The following is a 24,180-nucleotide window of genomic DNA, read 5'->3' on the forward strand; positions in this document are numbered from 1 at the left end:
GCCCAGTGAGAGGAAGAAGGTGACCATTTGGAGTGCTGAGTCCCAGACTCACGTGTACCCCTCAAACTGCTGGAGCTGACCTGGACTTATGCTGGACTTGGAGGAGGCAGTGTGTGACGCCATGGGGTAGTTTTGGCACACTTTCCTTATTTTAAATGTTCTTAATCCTTTTGCAAAAACACATTTCTATATTAATAAACATGAAAAAAGGAACAGAATGGAAAATATACATAGATTTCTTTTAAGATAAAAAAATACAACTTCAGTAAAATTGCTACTGCCCTCAGAAGGCCTTCGGTATATGTGTTCTCTGTGGTCATTTAGGGAAACAAAGGAAAAGATCTGAGAGGCCCTGACATCCTTGGCCAACTTAATTTTCACAGGAACTCTATGATATAGATACTGTTACGTGAGAAAATACAGGCCCAGCAAGGGCATCACATGGCCGAGGTTACATGACTAATCCACAGCTGAATCAGAACTCAGTCCAGAGCAGCTGATAAATGAGGTGTGGTAGGGAATAAAGCTGAAAAGGTAGGTTGGTGATAAATCATGGAAGGTCTTAAAGGCCAGGCTGAAATAAAGGTGGCATGTGAAGGAAAGTTCCTGGCTCACAAGGGCAAGAGCTGGAGAAGCTGAAGGTAAGAGCATGAAGTATAGCCACAGAGAGGCAGTTATTCTCATTCATCTCAGCTTCTTTGAGGACACCTCTTCTGTAAGACAAAATGTGACTTGCACTCAACATCAGCATTGGTTCTATGGCAAAAGAAGAAAATGTGCCTCTTCTGTTTGTTTTCTACTTAATGTTGTTTTGCAGAACACAGAGAACCCAGAATTATTGACCATCCCATTCTTGAGGAGAATACTAGAAAAAGCACATCAGCCACCTGCAACGTCTCCCAAGGTGCCCTTCCCATGATTAGGATACATTCCATAATTAACACAGCACGACAGAACAGTATTATTGGATCTGAAAGAAAATCAGTGAAGACTGGGAACCTCTAAGGGCAGTTGCAATTTTCTAGATCTATTATTTTCCATTTGGAAGTTAGTGAGACGGAACATTGTATTGATATGAAAATCGAGAGATTTATGTTGTTTTCATAGTAGCAACAAAATCCTCTGGAGAAGACCCCAAAATGGTAACTTGGTGCAAATACAAAGCGAAGAGTTATTTGTGGCTTGAGGTAAGTTGGAAATTGCTCCTTTGATTAGGAGATGGTTGCCACAGTTTGCAACGGAATGTTATTGTCTTTCTTCTTTTCTTTTTCTTTCTTTAGTATCTGTTGAGAGAGTTTATGAAGAAACCAGTCAATATCCTGGAGATCCTCAGGCCACCTCAAGTACTGCTGTTTCTGTACAAAGCCTCTGATGGACTGATGTTTCATCAACTGGTACTGGGACAAGGACCCCACCACCACCATGATGAGAGCACCATTAAGGTCAGATAAGCACCTGCCCTGGGCATAGCTGAAGGCTTCAAGGCACCAGCCATCTCTAAGGAAGTGTCTGCTCACAAGACAAACAATCTTTCTGCTGTTCCAGATGGCATCCTGGATGTTGGCAATATGGTTTTCTCCTGGGACAAAGTCTCTTTCTTCAAAGCACAGGTTAAATCTGTTTTGGTCACTGTATTGAGTGTCCAGGTGTTTGAGCAAAGCATTCTGCACCCACTCGAAGTCTTTGCTGCTGAAGCACAAATAGGCATCATATTTGTATGTATCGGGTCCCTGGGGATGGTCCTTGAATACCAGTTTCTGGGCCGTCTTATAACAGATAAAACAAACGCCCCGGAACTTGGCGACGATGAGGCTGGCCATGAGGAACAGAGTCAGAGTGACAGTGCATCCGACGAAAAGGGAGAGCTTTAGGGACTTTAAGATTTCCTCTTCATCACAGTCTTCCGTGGAAAGAGAGAAGAGGGAAACCCCAGAGAACGAATCAGGGTACACGCAATATATGTCCACAGGAGGTCCAACTATAGTGACATTGGTATGATTAAGCCAATTGATAAAAGCGCTAAGTTCACATTCACAAATGAACTTGTTATGAGTTATATCCAAGATACTAAGTGATACAAATAAATAAGGATCGGGAGCTAGGAGCTGGTTTCTGGATATGTCCAGGATCTCTAAATTAGCAGGTAAATCGTTGTGAGAAAGAACCGTCAGCCTGTTGGAGTTGAGGCTTAGGCATCTTAATGCAGTCAGATGGCTAAATATTCCTGGTGGAAGGAAATTAAGATAGTTATTATTCAAATACAGAACTTGAAGATGAGAAAGTCCCTCAAAAACATCCCAACAGAGCTCAGTTTCCCAGGCAAGTTGCAACATATTTTCTCCAAGGAAAAGCTGTTCTAATCTGGGATTCTCTGAAGGGGTTTGACCTCCATTACAAGAGGATAAGCGGTTTTGATTTAAAATGAGAATCTGGAGATGAGGTACCTGTAGGAGAAAGTAGAGAATATCTAGATTTTCTAGCCTGTTTTCTGATAAGTGGATGAAGTTGGCTGTAAGGTTGATCTTTGGCAAAGTTGCTAGTTTATTGCCACCCAGGAAGATATTAGGTATGCTTGGAATAAAATAAATGGTTGTCAGAGCATTGTCTCGGAGATCCAAGGTCTGTAATTTTTCCAGGAATTTGAATGTTTGGTCCTGAATTATTCCAATGTGATTCTTTTGCAAATCAATGTTGGTTATCTTAGGTAATCCATAGAAATTCAAATTGTAAAGTTCCCCTATAAGGTTATATGACAAATTGAGAACTTGGAGGTTGTCAAGTCCATAAAATGCTTCATCTGCAATCTTATTTATCTTGTTGTAGGCAAGGTTCAGAACCTTCAAATCCCTGAGTCTCTCAAAGACTCGGGAGTTCAGGGAGAAGATAAACCCATGTGAAAGATCCAGGCGTCTCACGGAACATCTGGCCAGGCCAACAAATGTATTCTGGTCAGGATCTTTGATGTTATGGAAGCCAAATGCAGCACCCATGATGTGGTGGGCAAGAGTCAGAGAGAAGGCCTGACTTCCGCTGATGGCATTGCTGAAGTTTCCTGTGATGTCCACTGTCCAGCCATTTCCAGAAACATCTAGAGTCTCCAGCACCATGTTTCTGAATGGGTTCATACATTTTCCCCAGTCCACTGAGACTCTGCTGTACAAGTTATTAGTCGCGAGGCTAAGAAAGGAGAGCGTTTTCCCTTGGAGGGGCTTGAGCTCATGTTCACATACAAGGAATATTTGGTTAGAGGAAAAATCTATGGACTTTAAGGAATTCAACTCCCCAAATGAAGGATGAAGGTAAAGGCTACGAATCTGATTTTTGGATAGATCCAAGCGAGTTAAAGACTTTAAATTTCTGAAATAACCATCTTTTAATATAGCATCGGAGAGACCACAGAAAAACAGTCTAAGTTCAAACAGATGGAACAGTCCCTGAAAAGCATCTGGGTGCAAGAAGTTTATCTGACTATCTCCCAGGTCCAAGATTCTAAGGTTGGGCAGGTTTCTGAAGGCCTCCTTGTCAATGGTCAAGGGGGTGTACTGGCTCCCGAGCTCCAGCAGCTGCAGCTGCTCCAGGAAGGGGAAGGATGAAGCAGTGACTGTCCTGATATAGTTGAAGCTCAGCAGGAGCCTCTCAGTGGTGTTGAGGACCTGGGGCACCTGGGTGAGGTTGCAGAAACGATATAAGGCTATCTGACCATCAAAGGAGCAGGAAGGAATTCCAAACACAGGACTGGCCACAAGCACCACTCTTAGGAGAAGGTCCAGGTGGTCTCCCATGATCCTACGGAGAAGAAGGGAGAATGAAAACACAGGCATCTAAGCTTGAGGTATTGCAGCGGGGTCTTTAGATCTTAGGGGTATTCTCCATGATGTACCTGCTCCCTTCAACCCCTTTGTTCCTCTGACTCCACAAACATGGCTGCTGGCAGATACAGACAAAGCTATTCTTACTCTGTTTTTCTGAGACAAGGTCTCACTCTGCCACCCAGGCTGGAGTGCAGGGGTATGATCACAGCTCACTGCCACCTCTGCCTCTTGGGTTCAAGCCATCCTCCCATCTCAGCCTCCTGATAAGCTGGAACTACAGGCATATGCCACCATGCCCAGCTAATTTTTGTATTTTTAGTAGAAATGGGGTTTCACCATGTTGCCCAAGCTGGTCTCCAACTCGTGGGTTCAAGTGACCTACACGCCTCAATCTACCGAAGTGCTGGGATTACAGGTGTGAGCCACCATGCCTGTCCTATTCTTGGTCTTTCTCTATCAAACAGTTATGTTGAATTTTCTATACACTAGGCACTATTCTAGGTACTTAATAAACATTTCATTTAATCTTTAAAAATTTTTATTATTCTAAATTAAAATTAAAAAACAGAGATGGGGGTCTCACTTCGTTGCCCAGGCTGGTCTTGAACTCCTGGGCTCAAGCAATCCTCCCATCTCAGCCTCCCAATGTGCTGGGATTACAGGCATGAGCCACCACACGCTGCCTTCACTTAATCCCTATAATAACTCTATGTTTGTTCATTAATTCGTTTATTCATTTATGATTTGCTGAAGGAAGTTGGAGAAAACAGCAGGAAGAGACACAATGTTGCTTCACTTCAGCCAGGCGCCTCCTTCCTAGCCCACAGAAGGCTCCGCTGATGAGTGGAAAATAAATTCACTGAATTTCTCCCTTAACTTGTCTAGGCTAGTGGCCCGTCTCCATTTATCCAATCTTACTCCACGCACAGCCCATCCCATCATGCAGAAATGGGGTCCTTTCTGCCGTCCCCAGAAAGAGTCAGATGTGGTCAGTTTAATTAAAGTGTGATAAGTACCTAGTGCTCACCTGGCAGCTGTGTGATTGACTGTGTGAGTGTACAATAAACAGAGGCCGGCCCACTTGCTTAAGTTGTGGGGGAGCTGACCATCCGTCTGGGTTGAGTGTTTTCTTCACAGGTGCAACAGAAATGGTGATCAATAAATGTGTCTGGCTTATGTTCCAAGTATTGTGGTGGGTGCTATGAGGAGAAAACATGCAAGGACCCCACCCACAGAGAGCTTGGTGTCCAATATTTGCATAGCACCTCCATCTTTGGTATCTGCAATGCATTCAATTTGCTCTAAATGTAACAAAAGGCCTCTGTTGGAAGGTAAAGGAAGAGTTACATGGCTCAGAGGGCAGGAGAATGAGAGGAAAAATAAATGAAAGTAATAGGAAGAAGGCAATGGTTTATAAAGAGCAAGAATCCCATGAGACACCGTCACTACCGGAGATTAAGCCTGGAGCAGTCACGGTGCTGGAGGTGGGCTAGCTCTGACGAGGTCGTGCTTTGTGTTGGGGCTGATGTGTGGTGGGGTTCCACAGAAACTGTGAGGCCGTGGCACACAAGCTATAGCAAATCAAAAGTAGGCATCGATGCCTGGGTGGACTCAAAGTATCAAACTCAGGCATCTAATAATTGTTAGGAAAAACTTGGTGAGAATGGATATCACCACTCTTTTCTCCCCTATCTCAGTAAATGGCTTCACCATATCCATCCAGAGGCTCAGGGTGACAACACAGCAGAGTCACCCTCATTCTTTTAAACATCCCCCCATGTCCAATCCATCCGCAAGTCCCATGGGTGCCACCTCCCAAGCCGACCCACTGCCCTACTGTAAGCCGCCGCCATGTCTTTGTGTGGGCCACACTGGAGACTCCTCACTGGCTCTCTTATTTCTGGTCTCGCTTTCATTTTCCAAACAGCAGCCAGCAAGTTCTTTTAAAAACATAATCTGGTTTATATCACTCCCCTTTGTACAGGGCCCTGCCCTTCCTTCCCGCTGTACTTGGAATAAAATCCTACAAGGACTTGCACGATTCAGCTCTGTTGACTGTCCACATTATCTTGAAAGATTTTTCCTCAATAACTCATTCAAAAAGCATGTGCTGAGCATGTATTATGTGTTTTATTTATTATTAATTTATTTGAGACAGGGTCTCATTCTGTCACCCCGGCTGGAGTGCAGTGGTGCTATCTCAGCTCACTGCAACCTCTGCCTCCTGGGTTCAAATGATCCTCTCACCTCAGCCTTCTGAGAAGCTGGGATTAGAGGTGTGTGCTATCATGCCCGGCTAATTTCTGTGTTTTTAGTAGAGATGGGGTTTCACCATTGTAAGGCCGGCTGCCTCACCGGGAGTTAAATGGACACACTTATCTCTCCCTGTGCCAGCCTCTCCATGCTGACACACTTATCTCTCCCCATGCTGGCCTCTCTATGCTGGCTCCCCACACCCACTCCTATCTGGTCTCTCTATGCAGGCTCCACACACCCACTCCTGCATTCCTCACTCGACCCCTTCAAAATTTAAAAAGTCCACCAAAGATTTGTCCAACGGCAGCTTAACATTGACCTCCCCAGCCGGTCAGCCCACCAGTAGTCCCGCCTGGCAACCAATGGCAGCTCGCCCCATCAGCACCTTGACTTCCCCTCACCAATGAAACTCACCAATGAAACTGTCTTCTCTTTGTTTCCCTAATAATCAATCAATCCTCCTTACCAATGAAACTGTCTGCTCTTTGTTTCCCTAAAGACCAATCAATTACCTCCACTCCCTATAAAACCCCACACCCTGAGAAGCCCAGTGTGACTTCTCTGGCCCCTTCCCGGACCACAGAACCTTGCCCGGGAGCTGAATAAATTGGATTCTCATTTTCTCACACTGGCCTCAGTTTCCTCATTTTAACTCGGCAATATACCTTACAACCATGTTGGCCAGGGTGGTGTCAAACTCCTGACCTCAGGTGATCCGCCGGCCTCAGCCTCCCAAAGTGCTGGGATTACAGGTGTGAGCCAGCACACCAAGCCTCGGGCACTGTTTTAAAAGCTGGAGATACAGCTGTGAACAAATAGACCAAACCCACCCTCATGGAGCTTACATTCTGGTGGACAGAAGAGGTGACAGACAACAAAAGAGGAAATAGGTGGCAGGTGGAGGTAAATGCAATGCAGGAAAGTAAAGTGGAAAAAGGAGGTAGGGCTGCCAGGGCTGGCACAGTGGCTGCTGTTTATACAGAGGAGTCAGGAAAGGTGTCTCTGATGTGATGAGATTAGGGCAGGGACCTGAAGGAAGGAAGGAAGGAAGGGCTGTGGAGAGGCCCAATGTTTGAGGGAGAGGAGCAGCCAACTCCAAGGTCCTACAGTGTGAGCAACTTACTTACTCCTCATTTCAAAATGTCAAGTGTAATAAAAATGTTTGAGAAGAGGCAGGGTGTGGAGGTTCACTCCTGTAATCCCAGCACTTTGGGAGGCCAAGGCAGGTAGATCACTTGATCCCAGAAGTTTAAGACCAGCCCGGGCAACATGGCAAAAACCCGTATCTACTAAACAATGCAAAAAATTAGCTGGGCATGGTGGTGCATACCTGTACTCCCAGCTACTCGGGAGGCTGAGGTGGGAGTTTGAGGCTGCAGTGAGCTGTGTTTGTGCCACTGCACTCCAGCCTGAGCAACAGAGCAGGACCCTGCCTTGGAAAAAAAAAAAGTTTAAGAAATGTCACTTGAATATTATCTTACTTTTCTTAAATCCAAGCATATCCTTTATAAGTAAGCGTGAGTGTTTAGCTCATGTCATCTTCTAGTTGCACACAAGCATTCACATATTGAGACATGTACCAACTCATTACAAATTACTTCTCTCTTATTTCTTTTTTATATCCCAGTTAGGATATTATATTGATGTCCATAAAATTATGCATGTAGGTGGATTATGTTACATCTATGAATGCCATTTCAAAATAATAAAGGGGGCATTTCAAATATTTTGGTATAAAACAGAGGCCTGGGTCTGCCAGGGCTGCAGGGCGGAGAGGTGGAGATTTCAGGTCTTTTTCCACATTCATGACAGGGACTCTGATGACTAAAGCCAGGAATCCTGCGAATCCTATGTATTCTTTCCACCGACATAGTTTGTGATTGTTTTGCTTTGTTTGAGACAGGGTCTCACTCTGCTGTCCAGGCTGGAGTGCAGTGGTACGATTATAGCTCACTGCAGCCTCAATTTCCCAGGCTCAAGTAATCCTCCCACCCCAGCCTCCTGAGTAACTGTGACCACAGTTGGATGCCACCATGCCAGCTAATTTTTGTAATTTTTTTTTATAGAGACAGGGTTTGCCACATTGCCCAGACTGGTCTAGAACTCCTGGGCTCAAGCAATCAGCCCACCTCTGCCTCCCAAAGTGCTGGGATTACAGGCATGTGCCTGGCAAGTGTTCGTTTCTTTTGTAGGTGATAAGATTGAGTAATGCCAAAAAAGTAGCCACTTTCTGTTTCAATGAATTTCTTGCGGCTTTGAGTGGGCCTCGGAGCTAATGACCTTGTGTTTATACATGACTCACTCAGGCAGGAGGCTGCATTTTGGAAAACGAGATAAAAGTTCAAAGTGATCTCAATAGATAAAATGAAGAATTATTGAAAGAAAACAGAAACCAATCAGGCAAGACGTGGGTGTTACAGTTCAGAAGAAACTCCTAAAGGCAAACGCCATCCCTTCTACCTGCAAAGTTCGGGACAGGCTTTCACAGGTGCCATGGGAGGTTCTCTGCTCTGTCTCTGCCATCCTCAATTACACATTCATCACTGACATCCCACAGCGTCCAATAATATCAAATACCCATCATGATGATAAACCAACCGAAAAAGGGCAGAGTGGCATCTATGAAAAGAGGGACAGATATCACAAGACGAGATGACAGGCAGTTACTGCAATGGGCCCTAAATCCAGCTCCAGTGTTCCTGGCATGTAATTGTAAGGCTGTGATTCTAGAAGCTGATGTAATCCTGGAAGATAGAGATAAGGGTGTGTGGTTGGAAGCCTGAGCCCTGACTCAGTGGTTCCTGGGGTGAAGAGTCTGAAGAGGTACTTCAGATGAGACAAGAACAGTGGGGTGGGGGGAATCAGGCCTTGCCACCCAAGGAGGAAAATAAATGGTAATGGAAAGACCGTATTTGTATTGGGTTTCACAAAGTCTTTTCCACATTTTATAGTAAGAAGTGGATTCTGGAGTGCCCTACAGGGCATGTAAGCACATGGGCCTCATTGCTCACGCCTGAGGATGTCATGGTGGGTTCTTGCACTCAGTCACACTGCCCATAAGTAGACAACATGTTTTTAAACCTTTTGAAGTCTTGGACTCCTTTGAGACTCTGATGATAGCTTTGGTTCTTTTTCCTACAAAAATGCGCATTTGCAACACAAACCAAATTTTGAACCCAGTTTCAGAAGATTCGCTGACTTCCCGGGGCCTGTCCATCTCCATGTCACATCAAGGACCCTTAGTTTCTGTTAAACAATCACACTTTAGGTTCCAGAACAGGGGTTGGAAAGCATTTTCTCTAAAGCGCCAGAGGGTAAATATTTTAGGTTTTGCAGTCTAAACACAGACCATAGTTTGCTGATTTCTATTTGAGAAGAAAAGATAATCAAAATTTTGATTTTAGAAACAAGGATTTTAAGTGACTGTAAGAAATATGTTCCAATATTGAACAAGCAGTATTTACAGGAAAGAACAAACTTGGACCCCAAGTTGCTGACGATTTTGCAGCTGCTATTTTATCCAAACATTAGAAAGAAATTCTCATCTCATGAAACCGGAGAAATCCCTGAAGACATGGGAGTGAGAATGCCAGCTCCGAAGAACAGTTATTTTAGTTTAAATTCTTTTTTTTTGAGACAGAGTTTAGCTCTTGTTGTCCAGGCTGGAGTGCAGTGGCTCGATCTTGGCTCAATGCAACCTCCGCCTCCCGGGTTCAAGTGATTCTCCTGCCCCAGCCTCCTGAGTAGCTGGGATTACAGGCATGTGCCACCACGTCCGGCTAATTTTGTATTTTTAGTAGAGACAAGGTTTCTCCATGTTGGTCAGGCTGGTCTTGAACTCTCGACCTCAGGTGATCCACTCGCCTGGGCCTCCCAAATTGCTGGGATTGCAGGCACGAGGATTACGCCTGGCCTAAATTATCTGTTTTTATGGATGACTCAGTGCTGGTTTCCAACATATGCCACCAAACTAGGTGGCGTGACCTTGAATTTGTGGTAAAGATGAGTGAAAGACAGCCCCAAACAAAGTATGTTCCGAGATACTGAATTTTCAAGTCTATAATAGGGAAGCTAAAATGAAAGTAAGCTGAACAAATGGATGTGAAAGAACATTATCTGGGCTTATGTTATATTACAAAGACAGCACGCAGACCAATTTCTTTATGAAGTACAGGAAGGCATGAAATAATGACATTTTTGTCTCTGAAGTAGATCTCTGTGAGTTAAATGGCAGGACAAGTGAGCAGAGGAACCAGGTGAGCTGGTGAACAGAGGTGTGCAGAGAAGCAGCCCCTGCAGAGAGCATGGGAGGAAGTGCCATCCGAACGGGCGCCAGAGCTAAAATGGGCGGAAGTAAATCTTGAATGAGCACTGGGATTGGGGAAATCTAATCTAAAGAGGAGAACCAGACTGTGAAGTTGTTCCAGACCCGATCAAACCTCAGTGAGACGAGAGTGCAAGAACGGGGTCCACGCGGTTGAGGTTGCCACTGCAAAGGCGCAGAGAACAGAGCCCGACCCCAACGGAGGAGTGCGCCGTCTAGTGGTTATAGAGGGAGGAAAGGGAGGGACAGAAACAATTTCTCAAGGGGGCAGTGCGCTTCTCAACCATTGTTAAAAGGATGTAAAAAGCAATGTGTAGAATTACTTCTACAATTAGTTCTTCCATCAGGTGACACACACATTCCTTTTTACAAGTAATTGCACTATGCAAAATCACACAATAAAAACCACAGGGCTCATGGGAAAAATGGAGCTGGACTGTTTCACACTGGAAAACTTTTCAGTGGCATATAAAGAAAGGATTGGGCCGGGTGTGGTGGCTCATGCCTGTAATCCCAAGCACTTTGGGAGTCCGAGGCGGGTGGATCACCTGAGGTCAGGAGTTCGAGACCAGCCTGGACAACATGGTGAAACCCTGTCTCTACTACAAATATAAAAATAAGCTGGGTGCGGTGGCAGACGCCTGTAATCCCAGCTACTCGGGAGGCTGAGGTGGGAGAATCGCTTGAACCCAAGAGGCGGAGGTTGCAGTGACCCAAAATCGTGCCATTACACTCCAGCCTGGGTGACAAGAGCAAGACTCCGTCTAAAAAAAAAAAAAAAAGGATTGGAGCCCCCCGCTTATGGTAGCACAGTTTTAGCCAAGTTAAATGCTTAAGAAATGCATAATAAGTACTACAATAAATATAGCACTTGACTTTGAAAACGACCTGCAGTTCGCTTGTGGAAGTGGGCATTTGAAGCTCTGTGGCTTGTGAGTTATTTTATTTTTATTTTTTGAGATGAAGTCTAGATCTGGCACCCAGAATGGAATGCAATCCAGCTCACTGCAGCCTCCGCCTCCCAGGTTCAAGTGATTCTCCTGCCTCAGCCTCCTGAGTAGCTGGGATTACAGGTGTGCACCACCATGCCTGGCCAATTTTGTATTTTTAGTAGAGGTGGTGTTTCACCATGTTGCCCAAGCTAGACTCAAACTTCTGACCTCAGGTGATCCACCCGCCTCAGCCTCCTAAATTGCTGGGATTACAGGCATGAGCCACTGCGCCCGGCCAGTGAGTTACTGTGAATGGGGGAAGAAGGGTTATTTGATATCAGAGGGGAAGTTACAGCAACAGATGTGGGTGCATGTGGCTCAAATCACACATGGAGAATGAGGTAGCCAACTAACATTGGAGGTGTATTTTGCGTATTCTTTTGTGGCTTGGCTCAGCTGGGTGCAGTTTTCTGCCTTTACATGCAAGAAATTGCACATAAGCAAATGTGAAATTCACATTCTTGAATATGTTAATATTATTCTCTAGCATATCAATAATTTCCCTAACACGTTAATATTGTTCCCTAAAACATCAATCATGTTAGAAACAAATTTACATTCCAACACAAGCCTTACAGCAGCATCGACTATACTCTAATTCAAGGATTACAGTTCAAATTAAGAATAGAAAAGATGCAGGTTCTATATACGATTCTACCCCCTGCACCTGTGAGGCAGAGTATGGAGAACCCGTGGGACTGTCTTGAAAATCAGCCCTGGGCATGAGTGCAGACTCAGGCCCTAATGAGCTCAGGGACCTGGGCAGAGTGTGTCACCGCTCACAGACTCAGTGTTCTCATGTTTCATTGAAAGACTAAACAAGATTAGTAGCTCTCAGCCTTGGCTACACATTAGAATCACCTGGGAAGTCTTCGGACCCAGGAAGCCCAGGCTGACCACAGATGCATTAAATGAGCCTCTTGGGTTTGCGGGTGGCGGGGGATGCTCTCTCAGGAATCTGCATCCTTAGCCATTGTGTGAATTTTATACACACTCAAATTTGAGAATCACCAATGGGAACTAATGGTTCTCAACCTTGGCCACACACTGGAATCACCAGGGGACCTTTAAAAAATACAAGTGTCTGGGTCCCATCTGAGAAAAGCTGATTCAGTTGGTGTGGGGTGTGGCTTGGGCATCCGAGGTTGTTCAGAGTCTTCAGGTGATTCCACCAGCAGACAGTCTGATCACCTGGTCTTCTAGCTGCAACCCTGACTGCACCTTAGAACCACATGGGCTGCTTAAAAACAGTACTGACTCAAAAAATGCAACATAGAACTAACTGCCGCATGACCCAGCAATTCCGCTTCTGGGTGTATACCCAAAAGAATTGAAAGCAGAAACTCAACAGATATTTGCACACCAATATTCATAATAGTATCACTATAGCCAAAGGGTGGAAACAACCCAAATGTCCACCAATGAATGAATAAATGAACAAAATTTGTTGTCTTTATAATGGGATATTTTTCAGCCTTAAAAAAGAATGGAATTCTGATACATGGTACAAGATGGATGAACTCTGAACGCCAGTTACAAAAGAACAAGTATTGTATGAATCCACTTATATGAGGTATATATTTTATGTCTATGTTACCACAATTTAAAACATTAAATTAAACCCAAAAAACTCACTACAAATGCCCAAATCTGACTTACCAATATTCCAGTTCTACAGGACTCTGAGGCCTGGAAAGTGCACGTTAGAGCCGTATCCCAGTTACTTTGATGCTAGTGGTCTCAGGTCATGCTTTGAGAAGTGTTGGCCTAATGGATCCCCTCCAACTCAGAAAACAGGTGATTCTCTTAGAGGAAGAAGGGCTGGTAAGAAAATCTGAGGGCTGTTGAGTATTGGGTTTTCATTATTAAGGCTGATTTAACTTGTATCTAGGGCTTTGAGGGGGAAAAACAGAAACAGCACAATCAATGCAGGCCTCAATACTCCTGCCAAGCACTGTTAATTAAGATAATGAGGCCAGAGGGAGAAGGGTCAGTATCCCTTTCATTTGAGCTGAATTCATTTAGCTTTAATCCCAGCCATTAGCTGGGCCGGTTCTCTTTCTTGACTTAATTGCCTGGACAGCAGAGCTGCTCACCTTCACTTGGGGAATTATGGGCCATGGTATCTCTGCAGCAAACACAGCCTGCATTTCGGGGGTGCCTCTGCTCCTGGGGCACCCACATACTGTGGATGCCTCCAGCTGAGCCAGGGCTGCTCCTGTGCCAAGTTAATGCTTGATACCTAACAGCTAACACCAGTTACAGGCTTGCTGGCAGGCCTGGGTTCTGAGCGGGGCTTGGGCTGGCTGTGGTTAGGTGGAAGCTACAGAAGAAACACTTCTCCTGGCAGGTGCGGGGCCCAAACCTGGAGGGCCATTGGAACAGCAAGCATGGAGGACTCACTGTCTGAGAAAAACACGAATTCATTTCCAAATGGGTGTCTGGGAGAGTTTCTCCAAATTCACACAGGTTTAAAAATCCTGGACCAATTCCAAATGTGAGTACGAATGCGGGTTTAGCCTTGGATAAAGGCTCGAGGGCAGTGGACAAAGTGAACTCTTCCAGGACAAATACGTTCTCTAGATGCACAATACAGCATCCCACTGGAACCACGCCCAACAAATGGGCATTGTCAAGTTCAAAACATTGCTAGAGCCACCCCTCCAGCCCAGCATTCTGCCTCTGACAATAGTTCCAATAAAACAGATGCGGGATTGCACTGCCATTAACCTCAGCACTTGCTCCCCAGGTGCAATTCTAACTTCCCACATAAACCACTATGACTTTAAGGCTCTGCTGGAGTGATCGCTTTTTCATTCAGCACTACCTCTTCTTGCGCTGTATCTGGAAATTTGTTTGTCTTAGAGTTATTCGTCCTAGGCCTGGTTCCCACTGTGTGCCCGTCATTCCTCAACAAGAGTCCCTGCTGGGGCTGTAGAGACTCCAGAGCCGTGGTGCCCACAGTGCAGTCCCAGAACCAGCAGCAGGAGCAGCAGCAGCACCTGGGCTTAGAGAGCAATGCAAATTACTGGGCCTTACCTCAGCCCCACTGAATCAGAAGCTCTGGGGGCTGGGGCCTGGCAGCGTTTTTTTAATGCATCTGGGTCATTCTGATGCATACCCATGCCTGAGAACCACAAGGCTAGAGACTGGAGCGAGGACAGAAATAGCCACCAATCCCTATAATACCATATGGTGGGTTACCCTCGCCTGTACGCTCCTCCGCACACAGCTGGGAGCTCCCTCCCTTCCCTCATCCTCTCAGTCTTTTGTAGGTACTATTACTGGATACCATGACTTTACGTACCATTTTATGGATGAGGAAACTGAAGCTGGAGAAATTAAGTAACTTAAGGTCATGCAGCTTTGTGTACTGTATGTTAACCTCTAAACCTGGCATCTCTGGGCATGGCTGATGTGTTGTTCGGGGCCGCGGTCCTGCTCCAGCCCATCTCCCAGTCATCATCTGCTGATCTATGGTCACTTCCCCTCAATCACAAAGGGCTTTGGCCCTGGGTCCTAGTGGCAGATTAGCCTCTCCTCCCTTTCTACCTTCATCTTCACCTGGAGGTCCACCTTACCCCCAGAGTCAGTTATTCCTGACAATGGAACGATGTGGGAGTGAGGCAAGAGAAAAGGGTGTGGAGGCAGGGAACCTAAGGCTGTTTCACGCTGACTTCCTAGAACTAAATAGAAAGGAAAACGCTAACTTACCACGCCTAAGTAACAAAAGGACCAAAGGCTACTCCCTTTGACCTTTTCTGCACAGTAGATGGGAAATTGGCTGTTTACAACTAATCAGACTGATTGCAGGTGTCTTCCTTTGCAACTTTGCCACTTCACTCCAGCCTCTGAATGGCTGCTGTCCACAACCAATGAGACTGATTGCCGTCCGAGTCTTCATTTGCATTGAAATATAACTTTGTAACTTTCTCCTAGCTTCTGATTGGTTGCCTTTTGCAAGCAATTAGATATTTGCTTTTTGCAACCAATCAGATATTTGCACAGGAGCGCAGCCTTTGTAACTTCAGTTCAGCCTCTGGTCGGCTGCTTTCTGCAACCAATCAGCCTGATTGCAGGCTACCACTTCATTCACATAAGGTGAGCATGAAGTGGCCAATAGGAAACCGCTAGGGGGTATTTGTACCCAAGAAGATTCTATGTCTGGGCCCTTGAGCCGCTGCCAGGTTCCGCCCCAACAATGCGGAGTGTACTTTCATTTTCAATAAATCACTGGTTTTGTTCTTTTGTTCCTTCACTCTTTGCTTTGCTGGGCGGTTTGTCCAATTCTTTGTTCAAAACCAAGAACGTGGACAACTTGCAGTCATGTCCCTCTACCGTTGACAGGAGGGCCTTCTCTCCGACTCTCCCCACGACCGCCCCCTCCAGCTGTCGTGCGCGCTCACTTCTCGGCACCATTCTCTGATGCCCTTAAGAGTGCCCTGAAGCCGTGCCTGCCTTTCATGATGTCAGCCTCCTCATGCCTCCTCACCACTCCAGGCCCTCCGGGCTTTCTCTTCAAACCCTCTCTCGACACCTCCAACTGCGGTGCCTCCTTGCTCTTCTAGCCCATCTGCCAGCCTCCTGCACGGCTACACCTGACGTCTGGGCTCCACTCGCAGAAACCACGCGCCCGGCACATTGGGGCCCAGACCAATGTGCAGAGTCCAATACGCTGTGTGCTCAGCGCGACTTCTCCACGTCTCCTCTTTCTCTTCCTCTTGCAGAGTGATCCCACCCCTGCACCGGGTTGCCCTCGCCTCTAGCCCATCTGGCCCCGGCCCTCTCCGCAGCGGACCTGCAGTGGGTTTCTGGATGACGAAGGCCCAGCTCCCGACCCGGAGCGCGCTGCTGCCCTCTACCGGTCACCCGCGCGGCGGGACACCGTGTCAGGAGCGGCGCCCGCGACGAGGGCTCTGCCGTAGTCCGGGGTGGGGGCGGCAGCACCCAGCAGCACCACTGGGAGGGAAAGCTGGGGTCAGGCAGGTGTGATTGGGCGCCAGGCAGCTCACACTCAGGCTAACGCGGTCAGAGAGGGAGGGCAGCTCACTTGTACAAACATGAGTGCAAAATGCACTCCACCGCCAGGAACAGGCAGTCCGTTCATGCGAGCAAAATGGAAAGCGAGCTCCTACCCACGTTTCTCCTCAGACCCATCACACGCCTGAGCAGCAACAGTCATTAACATCGGGGATTAACACAGCGGGGTAAAAGTCTGACAACTGACTACTGTTCTCTAAAGAGGGCTCAGAGAACCAGCACATGAGGTTTCTGTGCACTGCAGAATGGTTGATTTATTTACTGATGCTCGGTGGTCTCATTAGGTCTGTTTGCCTCTCTAGGTCTTTATGATTCCATAATACAAAGCACGTCTATTAAGTGTAGCCTAAATTTCCCTTTTATGGTGTACTTTTATGTGCAGTCTTTGTTCGATTAGCAATGGGTGGGGGTTGGGGATACCCTGAGAGACTGTCAAATGCCCTGCCAAATTCCTAGAGTTTCTAGAAAAGGGTAACCCTGCCAGGTTGGAAACAAGCTGAGTCCTCTGTGACTTGCCATTCAGAAACACAGGCTGCCAGACAGGGATCCCCGGATGGTTCTACAGAGCTGCAGATCACCTACTAAATCTCTTCTAGAAATTGGTGCACAGTTGCTGTCAAGCTCACTGGTTTGTGGTTTAAAAGCCCACCTGTGGCCTATTTTGTGAATCAGAATTTCGTTCTGGAGGCCAGGTATTGTTTGGTTCTCTCTGGTTCACCATATTGCCAGCACCTAGAATGTAGGTTGGCAAATATCTGCCAAATGGATGAATTTGCTCACATCCTGCCTGATGCCTGCCTTCCTCTTCGTGGCCCTGCAGAAAAGGCTGCCAGGTGCAGAGTTCTCTGGGTTGCTTGGACGGGCTGGTCTGAGAAGGACTTAGGCAGATTCAGAACAGCCCCACGTCACCTGCTTGCTTCTTCCTCTCCTACCTGGGTCATCTCTTCTCTCCTGCCACGGAGTGGTTATCTGCTAGTATTATACCACTGTACTATCTGCTTCTGAGAATGAGTTTGTTGCTTCCTTCTTCCTGATCTGAACAGAGCTGAAAAACCAGTTTGCATATTTGTAGCATCTCCCCCAAGTTCCAAGCATTTAGGGCTACAGCGTTTCTGAGACCCTTCTCACTGCTCAGACACTGCCTCATATTCATCTTTGCTCATGGATATTTGTTTCTGTCTTTAGTGTATATATCCTTTAAATCTAACCAGCAGGGTGAGGTCATACTGGTTTTTTAATTCCCAGCTGGAAGAATCCTCAAGCAGGGCATCACAGAACTGGCAGCCAGTTCTGTGAATTTCACATCAGGATGCCTCCAGCATCCATTCCCCTTCTTCCAATTCTGCAGCCACTGCTCAGCTGCGAGGCTCCACTGCCTCCTCTCTAGATGTAGAAGAGACCACCTCGCTGGTCTCCCAGAGTAAGCCCGACCCTGACACTCATCCCTCACTTGCTATCTGAGGGGGCTTCCTAGGGCATGGCTCTGATCAGAAGTCTACACTGGCTCCTCATGTCCATATCACTCAAACTCTTATGACCTCAGGGTCCCTACCACAGACCCTAAGTGAATTCTGGAATGGCTGACTAGAGAGGCCCTCAGCGCTTGAACCCTCTCATTTCACAGAGAGGGAGACTCCAGCCACTCTGCCTTCCTGGCTGTGTCTACACTGCATCTCATCACTGGAGATCTAACTTGCCATTCTCAGAATCTGCCCCTGACCTGATCTCTCGGCTTTGGCTGGTCTGGGGACTTGGAATACTCGTGCATGTCTCATCTACTCATTCCATTCCAACTCACCTGTCAAAGGCCACCTCAGAGGCCATTTCTTCCATGAGACAGTCCTCACAGTTCTCCATGCACTGGTTTCTTTTTGTTTTGAGGCAAAGTCTCGCTCTGTTGCCCAGGTTGGAGTACAGTGGTGCGATCAGGGCTTATTGCAGCCATGACCCCCTGGGCTCAAGTGATCCTCCCACCTCAGCTTACCAAGTAATTGGGACTACTGGCTTGCACCACCATGCCATGCCCAACTAATTTTTGTTTGTGTGTGTGTGTGGTACAGAAAGGGTTTCACCATGTTGCCCAGGCTAGTCTCGAACTCCTGGGATCCAGCGATTTATGTGCCTTGGCCTCCCAAAGTGCTGGGATTACAGGTGTAAGCCACTGCACCTGGCCTACATGCACTCTTTAACTCCCTCACTTGGTGTTCTGGGTACATCTCCATCATGGCATTTTTATTAAATTATGCCTTTTCCACTAGATTGTAAGTCTGGAGGGGCAGGCACTCATTTTTTTTTTTTTTTTTTTTTTTTTTGGAGATGGAGTCTTGCTCTGTCACCCAGGCTGGAGTGCAGTGGCACGATCTCAGCTCACTGCAACCTCCTGCCTCCTGGGTTCAAGAAATTCTCCTGCCTGAGCCTCCCCAGTAGCTGGGACTACAGGTGCACGCCACCATGCCTGGCTGATTTTTTGTATTTTAGTAGAGACAGGGTTTCATCATGTTGCCCAGGCTGGTCTCGATCCCCCTGTAGAACTTGACACAACTTAAGTACCCCAGCAATTTTTTCCCCATTAATATTTTGAAGATATGACTAGGCATGGTGGCTCACGCCTGTAATCCCAGAACTTTGGGAGGCAGAGGCAGGTGAATTGCTTGAGCTCAGGAATTCAACACCTTCTTGGGCCACATACTGAGACCTTGTGTTTACAAAAAATAGAAAAATTAGCCAGGCATACTGGTATATACCTGTAGTTCAAGCCATTTAGGAGTCTGAGGCAAGAGGATCCCTTGAGCCTAGGAGTTCAAGGCTGCAGTGAACTATGATCACACTGCTGTATTCCAGCCTGGGCAACAGAGAGAGACCCTATCTCAAATACACATATATGTGTATGTATATTTGTACATATGTACATATATATGTACAAATATGTATATATTTGTATATGTATGTACCATATACAGAGACAGACAGACACACACATGATACTTTTTTACCAGAAGCACCTACCTCCTTGTGCTAGCAGAAGGGACTTCTAATATGTTCTTATTCTAGGGGCAGAGGGTCCCCTGGTTGTTTAAAGACTTCAGTTCCTGAGACTAGGAATCTCATCACAGTGATAGTAGTCAGTATTTTAGTTTTTGGTAAGTCGGGAGAAAGAGCTTTTTGTTTTCCTAAGGGAGAATAAAAAAACTAATTAAGAAGAAGAAACAAAAAATATTACACAGATATTTTTCTGTGCTGTACAACAGTTTTCTTGTGGAAGAATTGAAATCTTGCTGTGTATCTCTACTAAACAGAATTTTAATTGGAAAAGATCAAGACCATTTTGTAAATCAAGGTGTATAGAACACCAAGGCTGGAGGGATCTTGAGAAATCTCTGGCCCAGCCTCTTGTTCAGAAAGTCGACGTCTAAGCCATTCAATTCCTCTGGGACCTAAAGATCTCTTTCATGACATTTCTGGGGTCATTTGGTTTCCAAGGACTCGAGCACAAGGATGAGGACAATTCCACTGTCCCTATTATCCAGTAAGAAGAAAACTTCCAGACAAAAGATCTTGTGGATCTCTAGGGACAAATAGAACTAAGGTCACCATCAGAGTGAGACATTTCTAAGCAGTACCTCTAGATAAATTATGGCTGTGTTAGAAGACAGTGCAAAGTTACTGGATTTCAGATTTCGGATGAACGATGTCCTGAAATTGAAGAGTTGACTTACAGTGCTTTTCATTATTTTATAGATGATTAACTCAGAGAGGTTAAGCACTTGCCTAAAATCTCACATTTATTACATTGTGGAGCTCGAATTTGAATCCAGCTTCAAACTTAGTTGTCACTGTGACCTTTAAACAAAATCAAAATTGAATATGCTGCAAAACATCCACAGTGCCTCAAAGCGAGCTCAGAACCTGAAACTCCCCGAGACCTCCTTGAAACGGTGATTCTGATTCATCAGGGTTGGGGCTTTGGGACCTGAGAGTCTGCATTTCCAACGAGCTCTCAGGTGATGCTGCTGCTGCTGCTGCTGGTCCACTGACCACACTGTCAGCAGTGAGGACCTAAGAGCCTGTAATTCGTCTCCCTGCTCACTACCCCCATGCCCACGTGAGCTGCCTCATTCTCCCAGGGTGAGGCATGACCACGATGCTGCATGATCGGTTTTAAGAAGGGGCTATATTAATACACTCACCGCATCCCCCCCGCCCCGGAATTTTTCTCAGCGCTTAAGGGTGAAGCATCAGAGAGTACCTCAAAGAAAATTCATGTGAGGCTTTGAGGAAGGGGGATGGACGGGTCATATCGCTTTCCTAGGAGCTAAGGAAACAGGACAGCTTGGGTGGACTTCTCTGGTTTCAGGAGGGGCGCTTTCCCTGGAGACCAGCAGGGGGCGCACAAGGGGCGGGGACCGAGGGGAGGAGCCCGGAGAGCCGCGGGGCGAGAACCCAGCGGGGCGGGGAGGAGCTGCAAGCTCCGCTGGGAAGTTCCTATTGCTTGCGCAGTAGAGTGCTTTTAGACATTACAATGACAACTAAATTTGTAGCTGGATTCAAATCCTAGCTCCACAGTTTAGTAGGTGTGTGAGCTTGGGCAAGTGCTGAACCTCTCTGAGCATCAGTTTACTGCCTATAAAATCGCAGCAATAATAGTTTCTACCTCCCCAGCGCCCCCACCCCCCGCAGTAACAGCCTGCTTCTGGCTTCCAAGGACCCTCCAGTGCCCAAACCAGAAGATCCAGTTACCCGTGCTTAATACTCCAGCAGCTCCTGCTTGCTGAAGTAGGCAGCCATCGTTTACGCAACGACACCTCACCAGAAACGCTTTCCCTTTAGAAGCCACTGAAGGGGAAAGTGAGAGAGGGAAAGGAAATTCTCCAGGCACTGGGGTGATTTTGTTTCTTTAGCATGAGTGAGAAATTACCTGAAAGCTTCCTGTTTTCTTTACTGTCTGTAGGTGGTGGTTCCCAGCACCACAAAACAACAAAAACAGCAGCAAGCAACGGCGCTGATAGTCTGAAAATAGTTATGTTGAAAACCCACATGGTTTAGGTTCAGAATGGCTTTCCAGTTGTCTGCGCATTATAACTCTTTAGCACACAATTTTAAAGCATTTGATTGAAAGAAATAATTTTGTCTGAGTGATTATTAAAAAATGAACAACTAGCATAACATTTAAAATCCTTGGGAAAAGCTAGCTCGCCCAGAAAGTGAACATCCTTAACTGTCTCCAGGTTCAGACAGCGCCAATATTCTCAATTAGAAAATTAACATCTGAGGCTCCGACATCCTCTCTGGATGCTACTCAGCTAAATCCTGTGTATTGATGGGCAAAGTCAATTGCCAGGAAAGCTGGGCAACTGTAAGGTCAGGGAGCTGGAGCAGATGAGAGTTGGGAAGTCCAATATAGCATCCCTGGAAGTAATGACACAGACTAGCTGCTAAGCGCTGCAAAAATCATTTGGATTGTGATGTAAATCGGAAACAGTTGGGGTGGGGTTGGTGATCAGGGACTAGGAACCCTGTTGAACTGATCAATTAGACACAGAATGGGAATGTGAAGAGAGAGTACCAAACACTTGAGAACTGTCCTGAGAGGCATGTGTAGTCTGTGCTGGGCTAGCAAAGGCATCAACAGAAAGCTTCCCAGGCAGATAAAATCCAACACCTTGCAGCTGCTGGAGACACCCCCTGATGCAAGGTGAGCCCTGAAGAGGTTGAGAAGAACAGCGGGGGGCACTCAGGACAGGCTGAGGATGCCCTGAGAGGAAGATGATTTCACTGGTGTTGCCTGAGGGACGGAGCAGGGACAGGAGAGGCTGGGGAGCACGCCCCTGCTGTAAAGCACAGGTCCCCACCCTGTGCGCAGAGTCCTGGGACGCGAAGGAGGTTTACTGCATGTGGAATCTGCTTGGGCAGGCTGCCCAGGGTGGCTGTGCTCCATTCTGAGTCAGGACAGGGAGTCAGCTAGTTGACTTGGCTCCAACTTGCTAGCGGTGGTTACTTCCGAGATACACGAGACCATGGCAAAAGTGCCAGGCTGGGAGAGGGTAAATCTTGGTTCTGTCCTCTTTCAGCCACAGTCTGAGCATCCTAGACAAGCCTAACTTTTGTTGTCCTCAGTTTCTGCATATGTATAATGGTGAGTCTGAATTGGAAGCATTTTTACATCTTTGTTAACTGTTATCTAAGGAAACTTGCTGAGTACCATCATGACAGCAATCACAGGCCAGGGTCAATCCTCCCTCACAGACCAGGCTCATTCCTTCTTCATTCTGGCAAATTTGCAAGTCTGTTACAGAAGATCTTCAAGATACATAATGGAAAATAATGTTATTAATATACCAATAAAAAATGGATCTACATATATCCTAGCTTTAAATAGCAATTTTTTTCCCGGCCTCAAGAAATTACTCTCAGAGGAGCTTGTGTCTGTGGCTAGATATTTTGAGATTAGACAACTTTTTTTTCCCCCTCCTTGTATTTCTACTTTCCCAGGCTCACCTCCACCTCTGTAGCCAGCTCCCTAGTCATTGCCCCAGGGCAGGTATACGTCAGAACCCTACCAGGAATAGCCTGCAGGTTCTTCTGTCTTCCGATTTCCCAAACAAGGCTTTAGGTTGGGGACACAAAGGCTTTGCCAAGTTGGGGGAAGAGGGGTAGGAGGGTGCTGGTGGGTAGAAGCAGAGAGGCATGCTTCTAGAAACAGGAAGACAGGAAGGGAAAAGGGGTTTGTGGGTCCCTGGAAGACAGACTCTGGCAGGACGCCAGTGAGTTAGCTATGTGGTCTAGAAGCAGTGGGGACCTGCTAGGCAAGACAGGCACAAGAGTGCATTCAGCGGCAACCTGAATGGACCAGATGTGGGAGCAGGAGACACCTGCATCCGTGTCCCTGGGATTGTGGCAATGCGTAAAAGATCTGAAATTGTGACACAGTGGCATAACCTGGGGTGGTTTCTCTGGTTGCAGCCAGATGAGATGAAGGCTCTAAACCAATATTAAGATCTAGAATATAGAAGAGAGGCAGTGTTTCTTGTACATCTGTGCATGCTAGAGATTCATACACACTACCCTTTTGGTTCACAGATTGGGAAAAAAAAAATAGAAAGTAGTCTTGAAACTATCTGAACTCAGTTATATCTCTGACCAAGATGAGGAGGAATCTCAGATCACAGAAACTCAGGACTAAAAGTGGCTTTTGGCTTTACCTTTATTATGGTCTTCTGAGTTCAAATCCAGTTGCCCTGACTACAAAACGGGATGGTTATGAAGAGTAAATGAGATGGAAAATATAGCTTATATTTTCTGGTCCCTTGCAATATTTTGCATGTGGCAGATTACTTGTTGACTATCAGGCACATGCTACCATGCCCAGCTAATTTTTCTATTTTTTGTAGAAGCAGGTCTCACCATGTTGCCCAGGCTGGTCTCCATCTCCTGAGATCAAGAGATTTGCCTGCCTCAGCCTCCCAAAGTGCTGGGATTATAGGCATGCACCATCAGGCCTGGCCTTATTCACTATTAAAGCTAGTCCAACCCACAGTGAGTCTGGGTCCAGAGAGACACCTGGTCTGGTGACTGTGGATGAGCCATGTTGTCAGTAGCTTCAAGACTTTGAATCTTGTAGTAGTGTCAGGAACATGAACATCAATCTACGGTAAAATATAAACTTATTTATCTTGCATTTGGTATAGTGGTTTAAGTGCATGGACCCTGAAGCCAGATATGTTGAGCCTGAATACTGGTTCACCATTTACCCCTCACA

The 24,180-nt window shown here is 46.3% G+C and overlaps 1 protein-coding gene across 7 annotated transcripts in view; it reads right to left on the reverse strand.

Annotated features, from left to right (window-relative positions):
- Positions 1 to 1,007: 1,007 nt before the first annotated feature.
- Positions 1,008 to 24,180, reverse strand: part of TLR5 (toll like receptor 5) — a 37,397-nt gene continuing 14,224 nt past the window's right edge. For 4 of the 7 annotated variants that reach the window (XM_021677307.2, XM_021677306.2, XM_064383544.1 and 1 more), the window contains 2 exons: positions 19,431 to 19,594; positions 1,008 to 3,786 (listed from right to left, as the gene is read on the reverse strand). In XM_021677307.2, coding sequence (XP_021532982.2) covers positions 1,212 to 3,782 — 2,571 coding nt within the window. In that variant the 5' untranslated portion in view covers positions 3,783 to 3,786; positions 19,431 to 19,594 and the 3' untranslated portion in view covers positions 1,008 to 1,211. Of the gene's footprint in view, positions 3,787 to 3,880; positions 7,338 to 19,430; positions 19,595 to 24,180 lie in introns of those variants that run through there. The other 3 variants (XM_012459743.2, XM_012459741.2, XM_012459742.2) reach the window with 2 other exon arrangements.

Source organism: Aotus nancymaae, unplaced genomic scaffold, assembly GCF_030222135.1.
Source record: "Aotus nancymaae isolate 86718 unplaced genomic scaffold, 86718_ANA_hifiasm-v0.15.2.pri h1tg000032l_0, whole genome shotgun sequence".
Classification (NCBI taxonomy): domain Eukaryota; kingdom Metazoa; phylum Chordata; class Mammalia; order Primates; family Aotidae; genus Aotus; species Aotus nancymaae.